At 40.5% G+C, this 19,829-nt stretch overlaps 1 protein-coding gene across 1 annotated transcript in view; it reads right to left on the bottom strand.

Annotated features, from left to right (window-relative positions):
- map7b (microtubule-associated protein 7b) overlaps nucleotides 1–19,829 on the bottom strand; it is a 120,872-nt gene that overhangs the window by 28,069 nt on the left and 72,974 nt on the right. The window contains exons 7-10 of the mRNA XM_078542343.1: nucleotides 17,260–17,382; nucleotides 11,855–12,003; nucleotides 6,723–6,859; nucleotides 6,198–6,463 (exon numbers count right to left, since the gene is read on the bottom strand). Of these exons, the coding sequence (XP_078398469.1) occupies nucleotides 6,198–6,463; nucleotides 6,723–6,859; nucleotides 11,855–12,003; nucleotides 17,260–17,382 (675 nt within the window). The remainder of the gene's footprint in view (nucleotides 1–6,197; nucleotides 6,464–6,722; nucleotides 6,860–11,854; nucleotides 12,004–17,259; nucleotides 17,383–19,829) is intronic.

Genomic DNA, 19,829 nt, shown 5'->3' with positions numbered 1-19,829 from the left:
CTATCCTATCTGCTCCCTTAATAACCCTTGAAAATGTCAATCAAATCAACCCATAACCTTCTAAATTCCATGGGTTATGGTCCTAGTTTGTGTATTCTCGCCTTGTATTTTAATCCTCGTGTATTCTCTCCTTGTAATTTAACCCTTGGAGTCCAGGTATAATTCTGGTAATCATATGTTGTACTCCCTGCAAGGCCAGTATATTCTTCCTAAGGCATGGTGCCCACATCAGTTGAGATCTAAACAGGACTTTGTAAAGCTGAAACATAATTTGCATTCCCTTGAACACTATTCTTCTAAACAGAAAGGAAAGCATGACATTAGCCTTTGATTATTTTCTGTACCTATTCATGACACTGGTATTTTACTGATCTACATACCTAGACCCCCTATGTTTCTTTGGACCCCCACAATTTCTAGCTTTTCACCATTTAGAAAGTACTTTGATCTATCCTTTTTGGGTCCATATGGTTGAGCATACATTTGTCTATATTAAAATTCATTTGCCAGTTCTCTACTTAAAATTACAAGGATATTGATAGATTAATATTTCCATCTGCACAGTTTACAATGCCATTTATCTTTGCGTCGTTGGCAAACTTGGATATGTGGCCTTCTATCCTATCATTTAAGTCTTAACACAGTGAATAGTTGAGGCCCCAACACAGATCCTTGCAGGACACTACTAGTCACCATCCTGTCAATTAGGGTGCCTGCCTAATATTCGTACACTCTATTCTCTGTCACTCAGTCAATTTCCTAAACACATCAATAATTTGTCTGCATAGGGAAGGGTGAGACGAGATGAAGATCACGCCTGAATTCCCGATACATGCTTCTGTCATGTATATGTAGTAAGAACGTCATGTTTCAGTTATACAAAGCATTGGTGAGACCACATCTGGAGTACCATGTACTATTGGTCTCCTTTTTTAAGTGCTTTGGAATCAATTCAGAGAAGGTTTACTGGAATGGGAGAGCTGTCTTATGAGGAAAGGTTAGACAGGCTAGACTTGTATTTGCTGGAGTTTAGAAGAGTAAGAGGCGACTTGATTGAAACCTACAAGATCCTGAGGGGTCTTGACAGGGTGAATGTGGAAAGGATGTTTCCTCTAGTGGGATGATCTAGAATTGGGTGTCACTGATTAAAAATAAGGGGTCACCCATTTAAGACAGAGACAAGGAGAAATTTTCAGAGGGTCGTGAATCTTTGGAACTTTCTTCTTCAAAAGGCGGTGGAAGCAGAGTCTTTGAATATTTTTAAGGCAGAGCTAGATAGATTCCTGATAAGCGGGGCAGGGGGGTGGTGGTGAAAGGTTATTGGGGTTAGGTGGGAATGTGGAGTTGAGATTACATTCAGATCAGCCATGATCTTATTGAATGACAGAGCAGGCTGAATGGCCTACTCCTGCTCCTAATTCATATGTTTGTTTATCTCTGCACCAGAAGTGCTAAAAACAACAATTTATTCCTTTATGTTTACTAGAATGTCCTTGGAGTGAGTGACCAATCACTAGGTGCTTGGAAGGAATACAGTAATTTACAATGGCCTGGATCTTATGAGGAGGGGCAATCATCACTGGCTTTTCCAGAAATGTGGAGCACAGCGTCCATCAGGGAATTCCGAAGAGGAGCAGAGTTGGGGGAAGACAGGACATGCCCTCTTTTTACAGCGCTAGCTGCCATATGGTAAGTTTAAATGTCCAGTCTTTGAATGTTAGTGAATGTATGAGTGGATGAACAAGTGAATGGGTAGGATGGGTGAGTGGAAAGGGTGGGTGAGGGGATGAGTCAAGAGGGGTAGTTGGTTGGGCCGGGGTTGGTCAGGTTATGGGGTTGCCGGGTTGTTAAAAGGTAGGGGTGGGGTGGTGGGGTTGGGGAGGGCCGGTGGGGAGTGATATCCTCAGGTCGGGTAGGGGGTAGTTTGGAGATCAGTTCTGGAGTTTACCAGGAGTCAGACCAGGTTTTAATCTTGTCTAACATTTCTTTGGTAACTATCCAGATATATACCCCGGTACGGCCTGAAGTCTCCGACTCTAGCTTAGAGTTGGAGATATTCGTGGAAGATCCCGGGAGTAGGGGAATTGTTCATCGGAAGTTGAAATTTCCCGGGTAATTCCCACGTAGGTCCATGCATCAAGACTTCCACAGGGCCCCAATGCACATCATTGGTCATATGTCTGGTCTCTGACAATCCAGAGACCAGAAGATTTGGCCCTATATCATCCAAAAATATTTAACTTCTTTAAATCTGAAGTCAAGACTGGTCTCAAAGCTCTCTGAATGATACTGATAATTTAGTGATAAGTTATGGGTTGTTTTAATCTATGAAATCTTTCTCATAAGCTACATTAAAGAATTTCTCAAAATTGCTTCAATTGGCGACTTATAGGTGGCAAGGAAAAAGTTTCAATTTCATCAGTAAAACCTGGATTTAAACCAAAATCTCAGAGTTCAAGATCAGCATTCTAACAATTACACCACTCAAGACTACTCTGCAGATCTGGTCTCCTAGAAAATCAAGCTGAATCTTGATTATTGTGAGGCCAAGAACCTGATGATAAATTAGACGCAATCATTTTTGGGAGGATTTAATTTTGTCTTGTTTGATTTGTGTTTATCTTTCAGAAGTTGTGGCAACTGTTCCAAGGTGAATTTTGGTTGTTTAGAGGCTTTATTTAAGGCACAGAATGCTCAAAATTAATCAAGAAGCAAATGCTTTTCTCTTAAAATTCAGGATTTACATAATATCAATTTCACAGCAACTATTTTTTTTCTGCAATTATTCTGACAAAATCAAGATCAAAATCAACTACAAATGCTACAAAATATAGAGCTGTAAATCCAAAGGTAGGTATATCTGGCTGGCATCTCTACAGCTTGTGACTTGAGAAGGTACCTTCATTCACTTGTCTCAGATTTCCACTTCCCTCTCTACCCCAACACCACTTTCCACTGCTCCGGTAGAGCAGGTTCACAGAATCAGAATGGTTAGAGCACAGAAAGAAGCTATTTGGCCTATCGTGTTCTTGCTGGCTCTCTGAAAGGGCAAGGATTGCCAATTCCCTGGCAGCCCATCCCTGGGAAACTCACCCAGAGACAGGACAGCATTGGGGAGCCATCACAACAGGGTTTTTTTGCGTATTTCCACGTCCCCCCACCTCACCACCTCAGCAGGGTGAGGAAAATTCTGCCTAGTCTCTATCTACCTCTCTGAACCCCTTCAACATTTAAAGATCTCTATCAGGTCACCTCTTGGGCGTCTTTGTTCTAGAATAAGAGAGCCTGGTCTATCTTGTAGGTATAACCTTTTAGTACTGGCATCAGCCTTGTGAATCTTTTCACTTTGCACCTTGTCCAATCCCTCCATAATGGAGGCCAGAACTTTGCAAAGTACTCCATGTAGTCTCACCAAAGTTCTATACAAGTTTAACATGATTTCCTTGCTTTGCAGTCCAATCCCTTTAGAAATGAACTCCAGCACTTGTACTTGCTTTTTGTTTAGAGTATTACTTTTAAAATAACTAAGTTAAGCTACTAGGTGCCATCAGTGTCCCTTCACTTGCTCCTTTTTATGTGGTGTGGTCAGGCACTAAGGATGTGTGAGTTTTTCACTTGAGCAAAGTGCAAATAGTCGGACAGGACAATAGCTCAGTGAAAATTTTTGAGAAAAACTGTGGGTTGAATTTTCCCACAAATAAAGCAATTTAATTGCTGAATTAAAGGCCACCTCCTGCCCTGCTGGCATTTTACCAGCGTCAGGAAAGGCCACCGTCACATGGGGAGACTGTCAGATTGACCTAGTTGCCTCAGTAGATTTCCGGGGGTGGTGCTACATTGCCCAGAAACGGGCCCTCCTAGCAGCAACAGCCACCCCCTGCACCCAAAGTGCTGCCACACCAGCCACCACTTTCTCTATCCCCACAACTGGCCCCAGTTCTCCCCAGAAAACTCAGCACTGAGGTGCCCTATCCTTTGTGATGCAGCTTCAGCAATGCCCAGTGCTAGCAGTACTGCTGCTGAGCTGCCAGCTCAGATTGGGCAATAGGCCTTGAGCCTCTCTGACAAAATCCAGTCCTGTAGCTTCTGAGGGAGAGGGGAGGAAGGAAGTGGTAATGCTTGTGGAAAGGGAGCAGTTAATATCAATGGTCTTACCTGACATTCAGTACTGATGAGCAGAAATTTCCTTTAATTAAATACTGGAAAGTCGGAAGACATTGTCTTCAGGTCCCCAAACACTACTCCCTCAGCACTGATTCCATCCCTCTTCCTGGCAACTGCCCAAGGCTGAACCAGACTGTCTGCAGCCTCGGTGTTATATTTAACTCCAGGATGAGCTTTCACCTACATATCCCCTGCTTATTTCACTCAGGTCGTCAATTTCTACCTATGCAATATTACCCCTCTTGACCCCTGCCTCAGCTCTTCTGCTGCTGAAATCCTCATTTGTGCCTTTGTTGCCTCCAACTTGGCTATTCTAATGCACGCCTGGTCGGCCTCCTACATTACACTCGCTGTGAACTTGAGGTCCAAAGCTCTACGGCCCATGTCCTAACACACGCCAAATGTCACTCACCCACTATCCCGATGTTCACTGACCTACACTGGTGCAGGTTAAACAATACCTCAGTATAAAAAATCTCATCCTCGTTTTCAAATCTCTCCACAGCCTGGTTCCTCCCCATCTCTAATTTCCTCCAGCCCTACAACCCTCCAAGGTATCTGCACTCCTTTAATTCTAGCCTCTTGAGCATCTCCAATTTTAATCCCAAAGCAAAATACGGTGGCTGCTGGAAATTTAAAATACAAACAGAAAATGCTGCAAATACTCAGCAGATCTGGCAGATCTGCTGAGAGGGAAGTATTTCATTTTATTTCCGATTTTAATGGGTGCCTATGCCTTAAGGGCCCTTCTGTTCAGCCATTGGAGCACCCCCCCTCCATCCCCAGGAAGCCCACTGTGCTCAAGAATTTCCCTTCCATATCTTTCTGCCTCTCTACTTCGCTTTCCTCCTTTATCTTCCTTAAAACCTACCTCTTTGATCAAGCTTTTGGTTATTTGCCTTAATATCTCCTTTTAAAAATGTATTCAATGTAGGCATCACTGGCTAAGCCAGCATTTATTACCCATCCTAATCTGTCCTTGAGAAGGTGGTGGTGAGCCACCTTCTTGAACGGCTGCAGTCCATGTGGTGTAGGTACAGTCACAGTGCTGTTAGGATTCATAGAGTCATTTACAGCACAGAACCATGTTATTTATAGCACAGGTAGTCATTTGGCCCACTGAATCTATGCCAGCTCTACACAGAGCAATCCAGTCAATCCAATTTCATCACCCTCGTGGGTGACAAGTTCCAGCTCATTATCACTCGCTGCTTAAAAGAAATTTCCTCCTCATTTTCCCCCTGCATCTCTTAAATCTGTGTCCCCAAGTCCTTGTACCACTGGAAGGGAATTCCAGGATTTTGTTCCTGCGACAGTGAAGGAACAGTGATATAGCTCCAAGTCAGGATGTTGTGTGGCTTGGAGGGGAACTTGCAGGCAGTGGTGTTCCCTTGTATCTGCTGCCCTTGTGCTTCTAGTGGTAGAGGTCACAGGTTTGGAATGTGGCGTCGAAGGAGCCTTGGTGAGTTGCAGTGGCTCAATGTCATATTTTGTTTTATAAAGCCTCTCTGATATGCCTTGGGACATTTTATGATGGTAGAAGTTGCTATATAAAAACAAGTTGTTATTGTGTCTCTGCAAATTAGTTACCTCACTATAATGCACCACCTAAAGTCTACAGAGAGTGGTTGAGGGGTTCATAACTGGGGGCAGAGACTGAGGACAAGAGGTAGGGTTTTGGAGCAGATTCAGGGAAATATGTTTTCACCCAGAGAGTGATGGGGATTTAGAACGCACTGCCTGCAAGGATAGTAGAAACACTCATAACATTTACTTGGATATGCACTTCAAATGCCATTGCCTACAAGGCTACGGAGCAAGAGCTGAAAAGTGGGATTAGACTGAATGGTTTCTTGTCGACCGGCACAGACACAATGGGCCAAATGGCCGCCTTACATGCTGTAAATTTCAATGATTCTATTATTCACCTTAACTGATCAAATCAGCATTTGTATTGATATACTTCAATGCACCTTAAGAAAGGTGTAGATACTTATTTAACATTTTGGATAGTTGCTTCTCAGTATCCATACCTTTACATTCTGGTTTTGTAGCAGGCTCTTCAGCAGACATTGGTTGCTTAACTAGTGTTGGAGATGAGACAGGAAGCTGCTTATCTGCATTCTCTTCGGTTTGCAGTCTTTCTTTCTCTTCATCCTTTTTCTCACTCTCAGAAGTTTTCACTGGGCGAACATTTCCAGGAGAAGGTGGTCGCTGGATTAATGAGCTCTTTATTGAATCAGGTGGTGAACTGAACAGTTTTGCATTCATTACCAAAGTTGATGTTTTCATTGATGATCTATTTAAAAAAAAAAATTAACAATTGTACAATACAGTAAAAACAAGGGGAATCTACTTGGGAGAAAAGACAAACAAGGAATATGAATGTGTCTGCTTCTTTTATATATTTTCAATTTGTGTTTTATTTTAAACTAGATAAATGCTAGATAACTAATCATTTATTTGCTAACATTTGTACCATGATGAAAATTTCAGAATTTTACACTTCTGTGCAATAATTGATAGAATAAGCAAGATAAACGTGCAGTGTCCCTTACCGGACTGTGGATGGTATCAGTGGCTTATTTTTCACATTCAAAGGAGAATTTGACTTTTTTACTGTTGCATTTGCAGTCAAAGCTATGAGTGCAGTCTTCTCCCTTTCATTTTCTTTCTCTTTTTCTTTTTTGTCAACCTAGGACAAGTCGAAGCCATTAAAATAAAAACAATTACCACCAGCACAATAATGTTCAAAAGATAAAGGATATTGCCAAAATGGGGAGGCAGTGGCGTAGTGGTAATGTCCCTGGACTAATAATTCAGAGCCCAAGCTAATGCTCTGGGGATAAAAGCAAAATACTGTGGATGCTGGAAATCTGAAACAAAAACAAAAATAGCTGGAAAAACTCAGCAGGTCTGACAGCATCTGCGGAGAGGAACACAGTTGACATTGAGTCCCTATGACTCTTCTTCAGAACTAAGGAAATAGAGAAATGAGGTGAAATATAAGAGGTAGAGGGGGATGGGATAGGTAGAGCTGGATAGAGGGCCAGTGATAGGTGGAGGCAAAGAAGAGATTGCCGAAGATGTCATAGACAAAAGGACATAGGGGTATTGATGGTGGTGATATTATCTAAGGAATGTGCTAATGGGGACATGAAGGGTAGAAAGCAGGACAAGCAAGTGGCAGATGGCCCTAGTGGGGGTGGGGTGGGGGGAAGGGATTGAAATGGGCTAAAAGGCATTTGCACTTTTTAGGAAACTTCATTCACGGACAGGATGAGGTTTCCTAAAGCAAATTAAAATAAAATAAAAAATTTAAAATTTAATTAATAACATGTCCCTGCTCATCTAACAGAGTCACATGAGGGGACATTATTTATTTCTTTATTACTTTGTATGAAAATGCTTCATGTAGATTTTCTGTGGTACTATCACATAAACACAACAAACAAAACATATTTCATGCAGTACATTAGAGATGCTGTAGATATGGAAACCTACAGCTTCTAGAGCACCATCTTGTGGGAGTAGTGTGATGTTGCAAGAGTAACTGCTGGCAGTGAGAACATCCAATTCCCCGGGGGAGGGGGGGAGCATATATATGAATATGTGTGTGTGTGTGTGAGAGAGTCATACCCAGCAGGCACCCCAGAAGATGTGCTAGGGGACCCCCAGAAGTCCCCAAGCAACGGCTGCATGGCAATTGCCCTTGAAGTTTCAACTTCTGATGGGCAAGTGCCCTGCGCCTGGAACCATCTGATATTCCAATTTAAAACTGGACACTTTGGATGGTTCCAACCCTCTTAGCCGAATAGTTACCCAGGAAAATTCAGAAGGATTGAAACCACTTCTAACTCCTGGGTAACTATAATACCCTGGACCACCACCCCACCACCAACCTCTCTGACCATACACATCCCCCCGACGACTCCCTGCAGCCGCCCCGCCTCCACTTAACTTAAAGACTTACCTTCTCCCTGACTTCTCAAAGTGACTGGTACCTTTAAGCTTACCTGGTTTACAGCAACTAGTGCTCTAAAAAAGGGGGCATGGCTTCACTTCCACCAACACTGCTGCACTGCGCTGGAAACAGTCTAGAGCTGCTGCGCTGCACATTTCTCACCAAGCCCAGGATGGAAGTCCGGGCGAGAAACATGCAGCTCCAGACTAAGGTAGGTAAAAAAGAGCAATCTGATGGCGATTGCCATTAAACGGAGGTTCTGGCCCATTATGATGTTTAATTGTACAGAGGGATTCACTTGTACTCCTATAATTAGGAGATTATAAAGATTATAAATAATTTTAGATTATGTATTATTTATAGATTATAAAGGACGTTTAAATAGGGACAGGCTGAAACTGGGCTGTTGGGTTAGGAGATTCATGTTTTTTAATATTTATCTCTGCAAATAAAAGCTTATAAGAGTGTGTAAAGATTGGCTCTACTTTTATCATTCATTGTTCTGGAGTATGACAACTTTGAAATAACAACCTGTATTTATATAGTATCTTTAAAGTACCAAAACATCCCAAGGTGCTTCACAGGATCAATATAAACAAAATACAACACTGAGCCACGTAGGAAATATTAGGACAGACAACCAGAAACTTGGTCAAAGAAACAGGTTTCAAGGAGTGTCTTAAAAAAAGGGGGAAAATGACGTGGAGAGTTTAAGGGAGGGAATTTCAGAGATTAGGGCCAAGGCAGCTGAAGGCACAGCCACCCAACGGTGGAGCAATTACTTTCAGGGATGCTCAAGAGGCCAGAATTAGAGGAGCAGATAATTGAGGGTTGATAGGCTGCAGGAGATTAGAGATACCGAGGGACGAGGCCATGGAGGGATTGCTTAGCCAGGAGCCAATGTAGGTCTGTAGGATTGGAATCCCTTCCAACTGGGAAATTTATGGAACATAATTTCAAACCCACGGACATGTTACGGCCTCATGATTGGAATTATAATTTACAAAAAAAGAGAAGCTGCAGTCAGCAGTACAGGGTTGGGCAGCAAGGGGTTAATGTGGATATTTGGTATCCACAGTTAGTTAAAAACACAGCAACTCATCAGCAGGATTTTGACATTGACTAATGCAATATAGAAGTTTGATTAGCCAATACAATGGCACAAAGGACATATCAATACAATGAACTCATGGAATTATGCAGCTAAGGTCTGCATCACAGACAGTAGTACTGGAAAGAGGGTCATTCAAACCCTCATTAACTTTGGAGTCAGGTGCTGTTACTGAGCCACCTCAAACAGCAGGAGAATTGCTCATACAATGAGAACTGATAATATTCATCTGGATACATCTTGCATGGAAAACTCTATATTGTTTCAACCAGCAGGAGCTGATGACATTTGTCTGGACTTTGCGTGGAATCAACTAAATGGACATTGGAACAACAGGAAATATGTTTTGACATGGCTGAGTTAAATTATTATAAAAGTAGAGCAGATTTGAGTATCTGGCCTGCAGTTGGAAGGATGGTCAGGGCTGGTCACCTTGACTCAGGCCTACATTCAACACCGGACAGATCAGCTGTGTTGGGGATTAAGTTTCAGCCAAATCGTAGTGATATTGGTCTGAGGGTTTTGTGAAGATTTGGGGCAAAAACTTGGTGTTTTTGCCAGTAACTTGTTTCAGCCATATCTTGATGATATTGGTCTGAGGTTTTTTTTTAAGGTTTCAGGACAAGACGTGGGGTTTTGCCTGTGTTTTTCTAAATTTAAACTGAGACGTGGGGAGTTTGTGTGGAGTTAGCATTTTTGTAAATTTAAGCCCGAGTCAATTTTGGGGTTTTGTACTGTGGGGTTGTGGGTGATTCAATAAAGCAATTGTGAATTATCAGAGGAAAATTGTCTCGCTGGTCATTCTGTTCAAGCCATACACTTGTGAATCTGGTGTCACGAACTTGAGTGTGGAGAAGGTCTCTGAGGGAAAAGGGGGACCCCCTACAGGTCAGCCAGCAAGAGGTGATGGGTGAACAGGACTTGGTATAAGTTAGGACACCGGCAGCAGATTTTGGGTGACTTCAACTTTATAATAGGTAGCAAGTGGGAGGCCGACCAGGAGTGCATCAGTAAAGTGAAGTCTAGGGGAAACAAAGGCATGGATGAGGGTTTCTGCAGTAGGTAAACTGATTTGGGATGGAGTTGGGCAATGTTACAGTGGAAAATAAGTAGCACTGGTGATGGTGTGGATATATGGTCAGAAGCTCATCTTGGGGTCAGATGTGACACAAGGTTGCAAAAAATTTGATTCAGCCTCAGACAGGTGGCAAGTAAAGGGACCGAGTCAGTGAATAGTGAGCAAACTGAATAGCTCGCTTTTTCTAATATTTAGTTGGAGGTAATTACTATTCATCCCGTACTAAATGCTAAACAAGCAGCCTAGCAACTTTGAAACAGTGGAGGGGTCGAAAGAGATAATATGAGGTAGAACCAGTTGTTGTCAACATGTGTATGTAAATACATATTTTTGGATGAATTTGCCTAGAGGCAACAGGTAAATGACAAACAGTGGGAAGGGTGGCGGGGGCGGTGGCAGTGCAGGAGTTGGAAGAGGAAGGAGGTGGTGGCAGCAGAGGAGGCCGCGGCAGTGGGTGGTGGGGGGTGGAGGTGGTGATGGCAGGTAGAGGGGGAGGAGGTGGGATTGCATACCTTTGTCAGTCACAAAGGATGCCATTTGTGACTTACAGGATCTGTTTCAGTAGTGTGGCAAGAGTGGAAATCTGATTGGAGAGATAAAAACATGGAATTGCGGAATAGATGGACATGGTTTGGGAGGTGACAACACGTTCAAGGTCTTGTCAGGGGAAACAAAGGCTGGAGGTGGTGATGCAGTTTGCAAGGGTGGAGAGGTCAAGGTTTTTTTTGGCGACAACAGGCAATTTTAAAAGGACAGTACCTGAAGAGAGAGAACCGTTAACATGGAGGCCAAAAAGGGAAGTTGGGTTGTCAGCAGTTTAATAGGAATAGAGTCAAAGGAGCAGGAAATCGGTTTCATGGACAAGATGATCATTTGTGACTATGAAATTAACAAGTCTAAGGAGTGTGCAGCATGCATAGACAATTTAGCATAGTTCACAGCAATAGTTAGCATGTAATCAGTGTTATTTTATTTGAGCAGAATTACCATTTAAGGTGTCCTGCACAACAGTAGACTATGGTGTTATTGCAGAAATTTTCTTTAGAATAGAGATGCAAATACGGTAAACAAATTTTCTCCATTATACTGCAGTTTATGGTTCAGAACATTGACCAGATAATTCTGTAACTACTGAAAGTTATACTTAAAAAGCTTAACTGAGTTCTCCTATAATAATTTTATTAAATATGAAAAACAACTTAAGGCATTTTTAGTTTATTTGGATGCAGGCCATACATCTGATCACCTTTTCTCAGCATGTTTGAAACCCATTTAATAATGAATACTGATTGCTTCATTACAAATTTCAAAACAAGCTTTTTTAAAAGCTAACTTATGGCAACATTTTTTGTTAGAAACTAAAACCTTTTTCTCAATTGTACTTTCAGGATTTAATGTTTTTTGCTCCCACAGCGAAGTGTTAGAATTCAACATGCTAGTAAATAAACATTGTTTGACAGGAAACAGTTACTTGTGGAAATATTGCTGTTCACTACATTTTTTGTGCACTACACATTATTGCAATACAGCTGCTTACCTTTGGAGGATGAGCTGGTCTCCTCTGCCCACTGACATCATGTGTGGCAACTATGAACCTTGGCCAGTCAGACATCCTACCATGAAGATTCTTACAAGTTGGTGGGGTAATAGAGCTGGCAGATACTGAACGAGGACAAATTGGGATAACTGCAGTATTATGATAAGTAGATGAAAGGAGTAGAACAAGAATGAAAGAAGAGAAGAAAAGACAGCAAGTATTAGCTTGAAAGGAATGCAAAAAGAAAGAGCTACCAAAACCATTTCTGCCTGTCTCATAGGGGCATAAGAATATAAATGCATTGTGCAAAGGACTAACTGAAATGTGATTTTAGCTTTTAACTGAAACAAGTAGAAATATTAAAAGAGGCAAATTTAAGACACTTATACCAAATAAATTGGAAACTATATGTAAAATATCTATTTTAAAGCATCCCAATCAAAATTATTTCATCAGTACTATTTGTCTATGTTCAAGAAACCAATGCACAACACATTGGTCTGGATTGTGCTGTCAGTGGGGAACAAATGGCACCAATTATTCTTCACGCTTACACTTGCCCAAAGACTTTCAAAGGGGTTTTGTACTGGAACTTTATAATTAGAAATCAAAAGCCACACAGCATTCCCTACAGAACATATGGGAACAAAAAGATCTGGGTGCATCTCCTTAACCAGATTCAAGAATCCTTACTGGGACATGCAGAGGCTAAACCAGGATTAGTAAATTAGTTTGCCATCAAATTAAATATTCTACGTAATGAAGTAGAACGATGAAGCAGAAAGGACATAAGAAATAGGAGCAGTAGCAGGCCATTCGGCCCCTCAAGCCTGCCCCACCATTCAATAAGATCATGGCTGATCTGCCCTAGGCCTCAATTCCTCTTTCATGCCAGCTCCTCATAGCCCTCAACTCCCTGATATTTCAAAAATCTATCTATCTACCTCTTTAAATACTTTCAGTGATCTAACCTCCACAACTCTCTGGGGTAGAGAATTCCAGACATTCACTGCCCTCAGAGAAGAAATTCCTTCGCATCTCAGTTTTAAATGAGTGTCCCCTTATTCTGTAACTATGTCCCCTAGTTCAAGATTCCCCCACTGGTGGAAACATCTGCTCAACATCTACCCTGTCAAGCCCCCTCAGAATCTTGTATGTTTCAATAAGATCGCTCCTCATTCTTCTAAACTCTAATGAATAAAGGCCTAACCTGTTTAGCCATTCTTGATATGTCAACCCCCCTTCATCCCAGGAATCAGCCTAGTGAATCACTTTTGAACTGCCTATAAAGCCAGTATATCCTTTCTTAAATTCAGGGACCAAATCTGTACACAGTACTCGAGATGCAGCCTCACCAACAGCCTGTACAGTTGCAACAAGGCTTCCCTATTTTTAAATTCCAACCGCCTAGCAATACTGGCCAAAATTCCATTTGCCTTCTTAATTACTTGCTGCACTTTGGCGAGTTGCTCACCCTCAAACTGAATTTGAAATTCTACCATGTTGTGATCACTACCTCCTAGAGGATCCTTAATTACGATCTCTCTCATTACACATTACTAGATCTCAAATAGCCTGTTCCCGGGTAGGTTCTGCAATGTATTGCTCTAAGAAACAATCCCTGATGCACTCTACAAATTCATCTTCCATGTTACCCCTGCCAATCTGATTTGTCCAGTCCATATGCAGGTTAAAATCACCCATGACAATTGTAGTGACCTTCTTACATGCCTCCATTATTTACCGATTTATACTTTGTCCTACAGTGAAGCAACTCTTCGGGGGCCAAATAACGACCCTCACCCGTGACCTCTTCCCTTTGCTATTCCTTATTTCCACCCAAACTGATTCCACATCGTGATCTATTGCACCTATTGTCACTGCTCACCACCACACTGATACCCTCCTTTATTAACAAAGCTACCCCGCCTCCTCTTCCTTTTTGCCTATTTTTCCAGAGCGTTGAATACCCTTTAATATTGAGTTCAGAGTCTTGGTCACCCTACAACCACGTCTCTGTAATAGCTATCAAGTCATATTCATTTATTTCTATTTATGCCGTCAACTCATCCATCCTGTTACAAATGCTGTGTGCATTTAGATTTTACCATTATTACTCATTCTGGTTCTAATTTTTGCTATACTCTTGTGCTTAAACTTTCTGCCCCTTCCTGTCACACTTTAATGATCACTCGCCTCTTCACTACCTTGCACCTCTGCTCTCTCGGTTCTTTTTGATTTTTTAAAACTTCCCTTCAATTGAACCCTTCCCCCAACTAATTAGTTTAAATGCTATATACAACCCTAGTTATACAATTCACCTGGACACTGGTCCCAGCATGATTCAAATGGAGTCCGTCCCAACAGAACAGATGTGTTTAAGAGAGAGAGATACAAGAGAAAGATAATTAAATGTTTTTTTTTAAAAAAGATCTCCAAAAATAATTAAAACATTTATTTTCAGTGCCAAAGAGGTTATTTGACAGCAAGATGTTAAAAATTTCTACGTAAACAAATGGACAAACTGTAGCTTTTTCTAGCATGTTTGCTACTGGGCTTCTATCAGGTACAGCAGCTGGATGTGGAGTTCCTCAGTGAGATATCGTTATAGCAAAGCTTTTAGATGAGCAGGGGAACTCTTGACTGCATATTCCTGACTTGTGTGTTCAACTATGCATCTGTGGATCCGGATGTAGCTGTTCGATTTACCTTGCAATAACTGTGAGCATCATTAACCTCACTGTCATTTCTATTACAAAATCTGGCACAGTAACTTGAGTGTGTGCACTTTTCCTATGTACAAAATTAAAGTTATATGCTAGCACTCGGCTACAGTAGCAACTATGTCTATAACAATTGGCCAAAAATGCATACATAGTCCATTGTCACATCCCTCCAAGAAATAAATTCTCCCAAATGATCAAACTTTTCAACAGTCAGTAATGGTTTTGGTATTAGTGCAGCCAAAATACATGCATTGAGAAACTTGCACACATTTGTCAATAGTGAATAGGTAATAGATTACAAACAGCTGCTTGGCTGAAACACATTTAGGTACTGTAATTGTTCAAATTATAGCTCCTTTAACATTACATCCATTCAGCTGTCAAAACACTGATAATACACAAAGAAAGCAGGCACTGTAAACTAGTAGCACAGTGTATTAAGAGAACAGAAAGAGAACAGATTTTTATTAGAAAAGATCAACAGAATAGGTCTCACTTTAAATAGAGCAACAGTAAAACAGTATGTCAGGCAATTAACTAAAACAAGCTTCAAAACAGAAGTGCAATATTCCAGGTGAGATACTGTTAAAATTACTTAATTGCATTAGAAAATTCACACTTTTTCCAAAGCCTAGCTTGCAACATACAAAGCTCAAGCAGTCAACATGCATCACTGCCACATTTCAAAATTAACTACCGTGGATACTCTGATTTAATGAAGCAAAACAACATCTTGTTGGTGGGACATTGAGTTTAATAGCTGGCCAAATTTTATAGTCGGTGGGTTTACAAACTGCTCTAAGATGTATTTTTAAAGAAGTTGGTAAATTAGACATATGTTGGCTGGATGTTTTATTTAGCTGATGGGAAAGAATTTCTCATTTTCAATTTTAAGTTGCACACTTGCCACATTTCCAACCTTAGTTTCAGATTCTCAGCTAACATGGTTCTAATTTTTATACTGGAGTATGACCCTTTACAACAAGTTTTGAATTTAAATCCTCTTGCATTTTATTTTCTTTTGAGCATTTCAGGTGGAGTCCTACAGTCTGAGCAGTACTAGAATCAGCTATCAATTTAAAAAGTAGAATAAAAAGGAGTTTAGAATTAGAATTTGGCACAGGATAATCATAACTGAACACCTCTTCCCCACCCCCCCACACAGCTCACTCTTTCTCCCTACTGTAGTGTCCCCACATTCCTTGCAAGCAGCACTCGTGCATTAAGATACATGCAACATATAGAAAAGAATGTTCAAAACAAGAGTATTGTTGCAATATTCTAAAACAACTCATGAATAAATATGTACCAATTGCAGTTACGAGGAGGGAGAAATGAAAAATTTCCATTTGTTCAAGGGCAATATGGAAATTTCTTTCCCCAATTATCGTCTCTTCCTCCTCTGCTGACTGCAGTATCGTAAGACAAAGTATCCATTGTTGGTAGCTTCCTATTGCTTAAATGAAATGGCCAGTCTTCATGTATTTGATCATGGGGAATATCACAACTAAGCTTGTCCCTTTCTAACGTATAAACAGATTGACTTAGCGATGGTAGTGGACTGTCGACAGGAACTAGCTACAATAATTTCTTTATTCTTTTGCCCTTTTTAGCCCTGAGATCACTGATCAATTTTAATGTCTCCACCACTGTCCTGAGAGCATAACTCAGTCAGTGAATTTGGGACCTAGATGTATGGCTCAGTAATACACTAGAAGTTGCATTCAGGGAAGCCTAATTAATAAACTGTACTATTGCTAATATTTAAACCAAAGAAATTTCATGTGAAGCCTGTACACATCCATAAACTTGTGGGATGCAATCCACTCCATGCACCATATGTAGATATCAAGTTATTCACAATAAGAATATTGCATCTTTCAGAACCTAAAAATTTCTACTGGGCATACAATCCACATAACTCTGTTCAATAGTACATCAACTTCATTAAAAAAAAGGAATGGGTGAAATTAGAGAACTGATTCCATGGTTAGAACAGTTTTAATAGGGAATGCTGGCTGGGAAAATCACAAGTCTGAAATGCCTAAATTTCCTATCAATTTAAATTAATGAATGGAAAACCAAGCACAGTAGGCTTGTGACTTCCCAGCTCAGTGAACCTTAATCATCGCTTTCTCAAACCACAACACAACCAAAGCTAGATAAGCAATAAAGTCATATTGATTTAATTTATCATTACTTTGAAACCAGGAATTCTAGTAAATCAGACTGGAAATACAGCTTTGCACTGTTTACGGTCTGCATAATTATTGGTATCACTTCCATAATACTTTTTGAAGCTTGTTAATAATACCAAAGAGTCGATTTGAATGTTTCTCCAGTTTGGTTTGCTTGCTCTAGATCTACACCGTACTATTTAGTTAGTTAGTTTCAGATTCCAAATCTAAAATCTCTAATAAATTTCACATAATAAACTTAAGTGAAATATATGTTTTAATACTATTAATGTAGAATTAGAATTGCACTGCTGCAATCTGATCACCAGTATCCTACATACTGGGACTATGCATTCCAGTAAAAAAAAAATGCTAATTTCCTCAATTTTCATACTCACTTCAAATATCCAAATGTAACTAGCTTTGAATAGTCTGTCAACATACAAATAGTCACTTTAGCCCTTCATAATTAAGAAAGTTACATTTTAATATGGAGAATTACCTGCATCCTGACCATTCCCATACAAGGCAGCAGAACTTCTGCTCCTAGCTAGAAACGAGTGAGTAGGTGTCAGAAGGCGAGTGACAATGCTACTTTCCCAAGGACTGAGCTGCAAACGTCGGGCTATGCAGAATAGATTAAGAAAAGTTAGATATCACATACTTAAATGCATTTCGCGAGATAAATTGAATAGTACGCATAGAAGTACTTGGCAGAGCAGCTGCAGGGAGGGCCTGAACAAAATAGGTTGTTTGCAGAGTTAAACACCGTGCATTGATGTTCAAGTGGACCCTTGTGTCATTGTTTGGTACTGGGAGAAAAAAAGCGTTACCGGCAGCATATATGGCGTTAAATTAATCGATAGAAACCAGTGTAACTTAGTGGACTGTCGCTGAAGATAGCAGTGAATGCAAAAGTTCTACAGGCATGTCACCAAAATGGCAGTATAATTTACTAGAAAAGTGAACATTACATGTGATAAATTAGATGCTTCAGCAACATACATCTCCTTAGCTCAATTAAGCATCAAGTCTTAAAGGACATTTTAAATCAAAGTAACCAAGGTAAAGTAACCAAAAAGTTGAACCTTTCATAAATATACAAATATTTGAAAGGCAATATATAAAAACAGGCAAAAATAAAATTAATTTCATGCATTGCAGTGTAAAGGGATTATTACATTAAAACATCATAAACTTGCAATGTATAAGCCTTCCAAAAATTAAGCTGCAATACTGTAATGTGAAACCAGTCTGGAAATCAAATCCTTTTGCTCTTCTGAAATTTTTAATTAGAGAGCCAATCTTATAACTATGGATGAATTACTGAATTGGAAAATGCCATGTGTGTGCATGTATGTGTATATAAAAATTATATATTGCAATTCATAACTGACAAATCCAAATTAGTACAGCATCGACCCTACTGACTTCTTTGAGAACATTAAATACCTCACAATTAGATTATCCCTTAATCTTCCATATTCAAGGCCCAGCCAGTGGCACCCAGATCCCATGAATGAATAAAAAAAATTTCAAGGGAATACAAGCCTAGTCTATGCAACCTGTCCTCAAAATTTAACCCTTTCTGTAATGGCATTATTCTGTTGAATATGCACAGCATCTTCTCCAAAGCCAATATATATTCTTCCTGAAATGCAGTGCCCAGAACTAAATGCAGTACACTCCAGATGGGGTCTAATCAAAGTTCTGTACAGCTGTAACATAACTTCCACCCCTTTGTTTTCTAGCCCTCGAGGTAAAAGCCAACATTCCATCAGCCCATTTTTTGTATCTGCCCACTACCTTTTGTAATTTCCATACTTGGACCTTTCAATATTACTTCTCACCCAGTTCCTAGCTTTGTAACACTTCCAAAATACTTTGATCCATATCTTAGGCCCAAGGTGAATGACTTCACATGCTCTTACATCGAATTCCACCTGCCAACATTGTCCATTTACTCAATCAATTTCCTTTGCAACTTTTTTTTATCTACGTCTTTTACTTTATCCCTTACATATCCAGCTCTCTATTCCTTCATCCCAGTCATTAATAAATACAGCAAAAAGCTGAGCCTTAGTACAGATCTCCAGGGACACCAATAGTCACATCATGCTAATTTGAGTATGTATCCATATGCCTACTCCGTCTCCTGCTCCCTAAACGATTCCTCACCTAAGCCAATAGGTTACCTCGGATTCCATGTGCTCTCAATTTAATCAATACTCCGTTATGTGGAACCTTATCAAATGCCTCCAAGTCCATATAAAATCGCATCCATAAGAAAAGGTTTAGGGAGGGAATTCCAAAGTTTGAGACCTACAGTTGAAGATGTAGCCAGTGTGGAGGAAAGGGGGTTGGACAAGAGACCAGAGAACTGAGGGTTGTAGAGTTGGATGATGTTAGGGATAGGGAGCAACGAGGCCATTACGTGATTTGAACACCAAGATGAGAAAGTTAAAATTGAGACATTGCCAAATCAGAAGCCAATGCAAGTACAGAGGGGAAGATGGTGGTGCAATGGTAATGTCACTGGACTAGTAATCCAGAGGCCCAAGCTAATGCTCTGGAGACATAGGTTCAAAGCCCATCATGGCAGCTGGTGGAAATTGAATTAAATTAATAAATCTGGAATGTAAAGCTAGTCTCAGCAATGATGACCTTGACAATTATCATTGATAGTAGTAAAAACCCATCTGGTTCGCTAATGTCCTTTAGGGAAGGAAATCTGCAATCCTTACTTGGTCTGGCCTACATGTGACACACAGAACTGTTGCAGCACGGAAGAAGGAGTCCATTGTGTCTGCACCAGCTCTCTGAATGAGCAATTTACTTTGTGCCATTCTCCTGTCTTCTGCCTGTAACCCTGCATATTCTTCCTTTCAGAATACAGTCTAAATCCTGCTTGAATGCTTCAATAGAACCTACCTCCACCACACACACAGGGAGTGCATTCCAGATCTTAATTGGCTACGTGAAAAAGGTTTCCCTCAATCGCTTTTGCTTCTTTTGCTAATTACTTTAAATCTGTGCCCCTTGTTCTCGAGCTTTTCAAGAGTGGGAATAGTT

This window comes from Cetorhinus maximus, chromosome 5, assembly GCF_964194155.1.
Source record: "Cetorhinus maximus chromosome 5, sCetMax3.hap1.1, whole genome shotgun sequence".
Taxonomy (NCBI): domain Eukaryota; kingdom Metazoa; phylum Chordata; class Chondrichthyes; order Lamniformes; family Cetorhinidae; genus Cetorhinus; species Cetorhinus maximus.
Note: the sequence above shows the minus strand (reverse complement) of the source record. Positions and strands in the feature narration are given on the sequence as shown.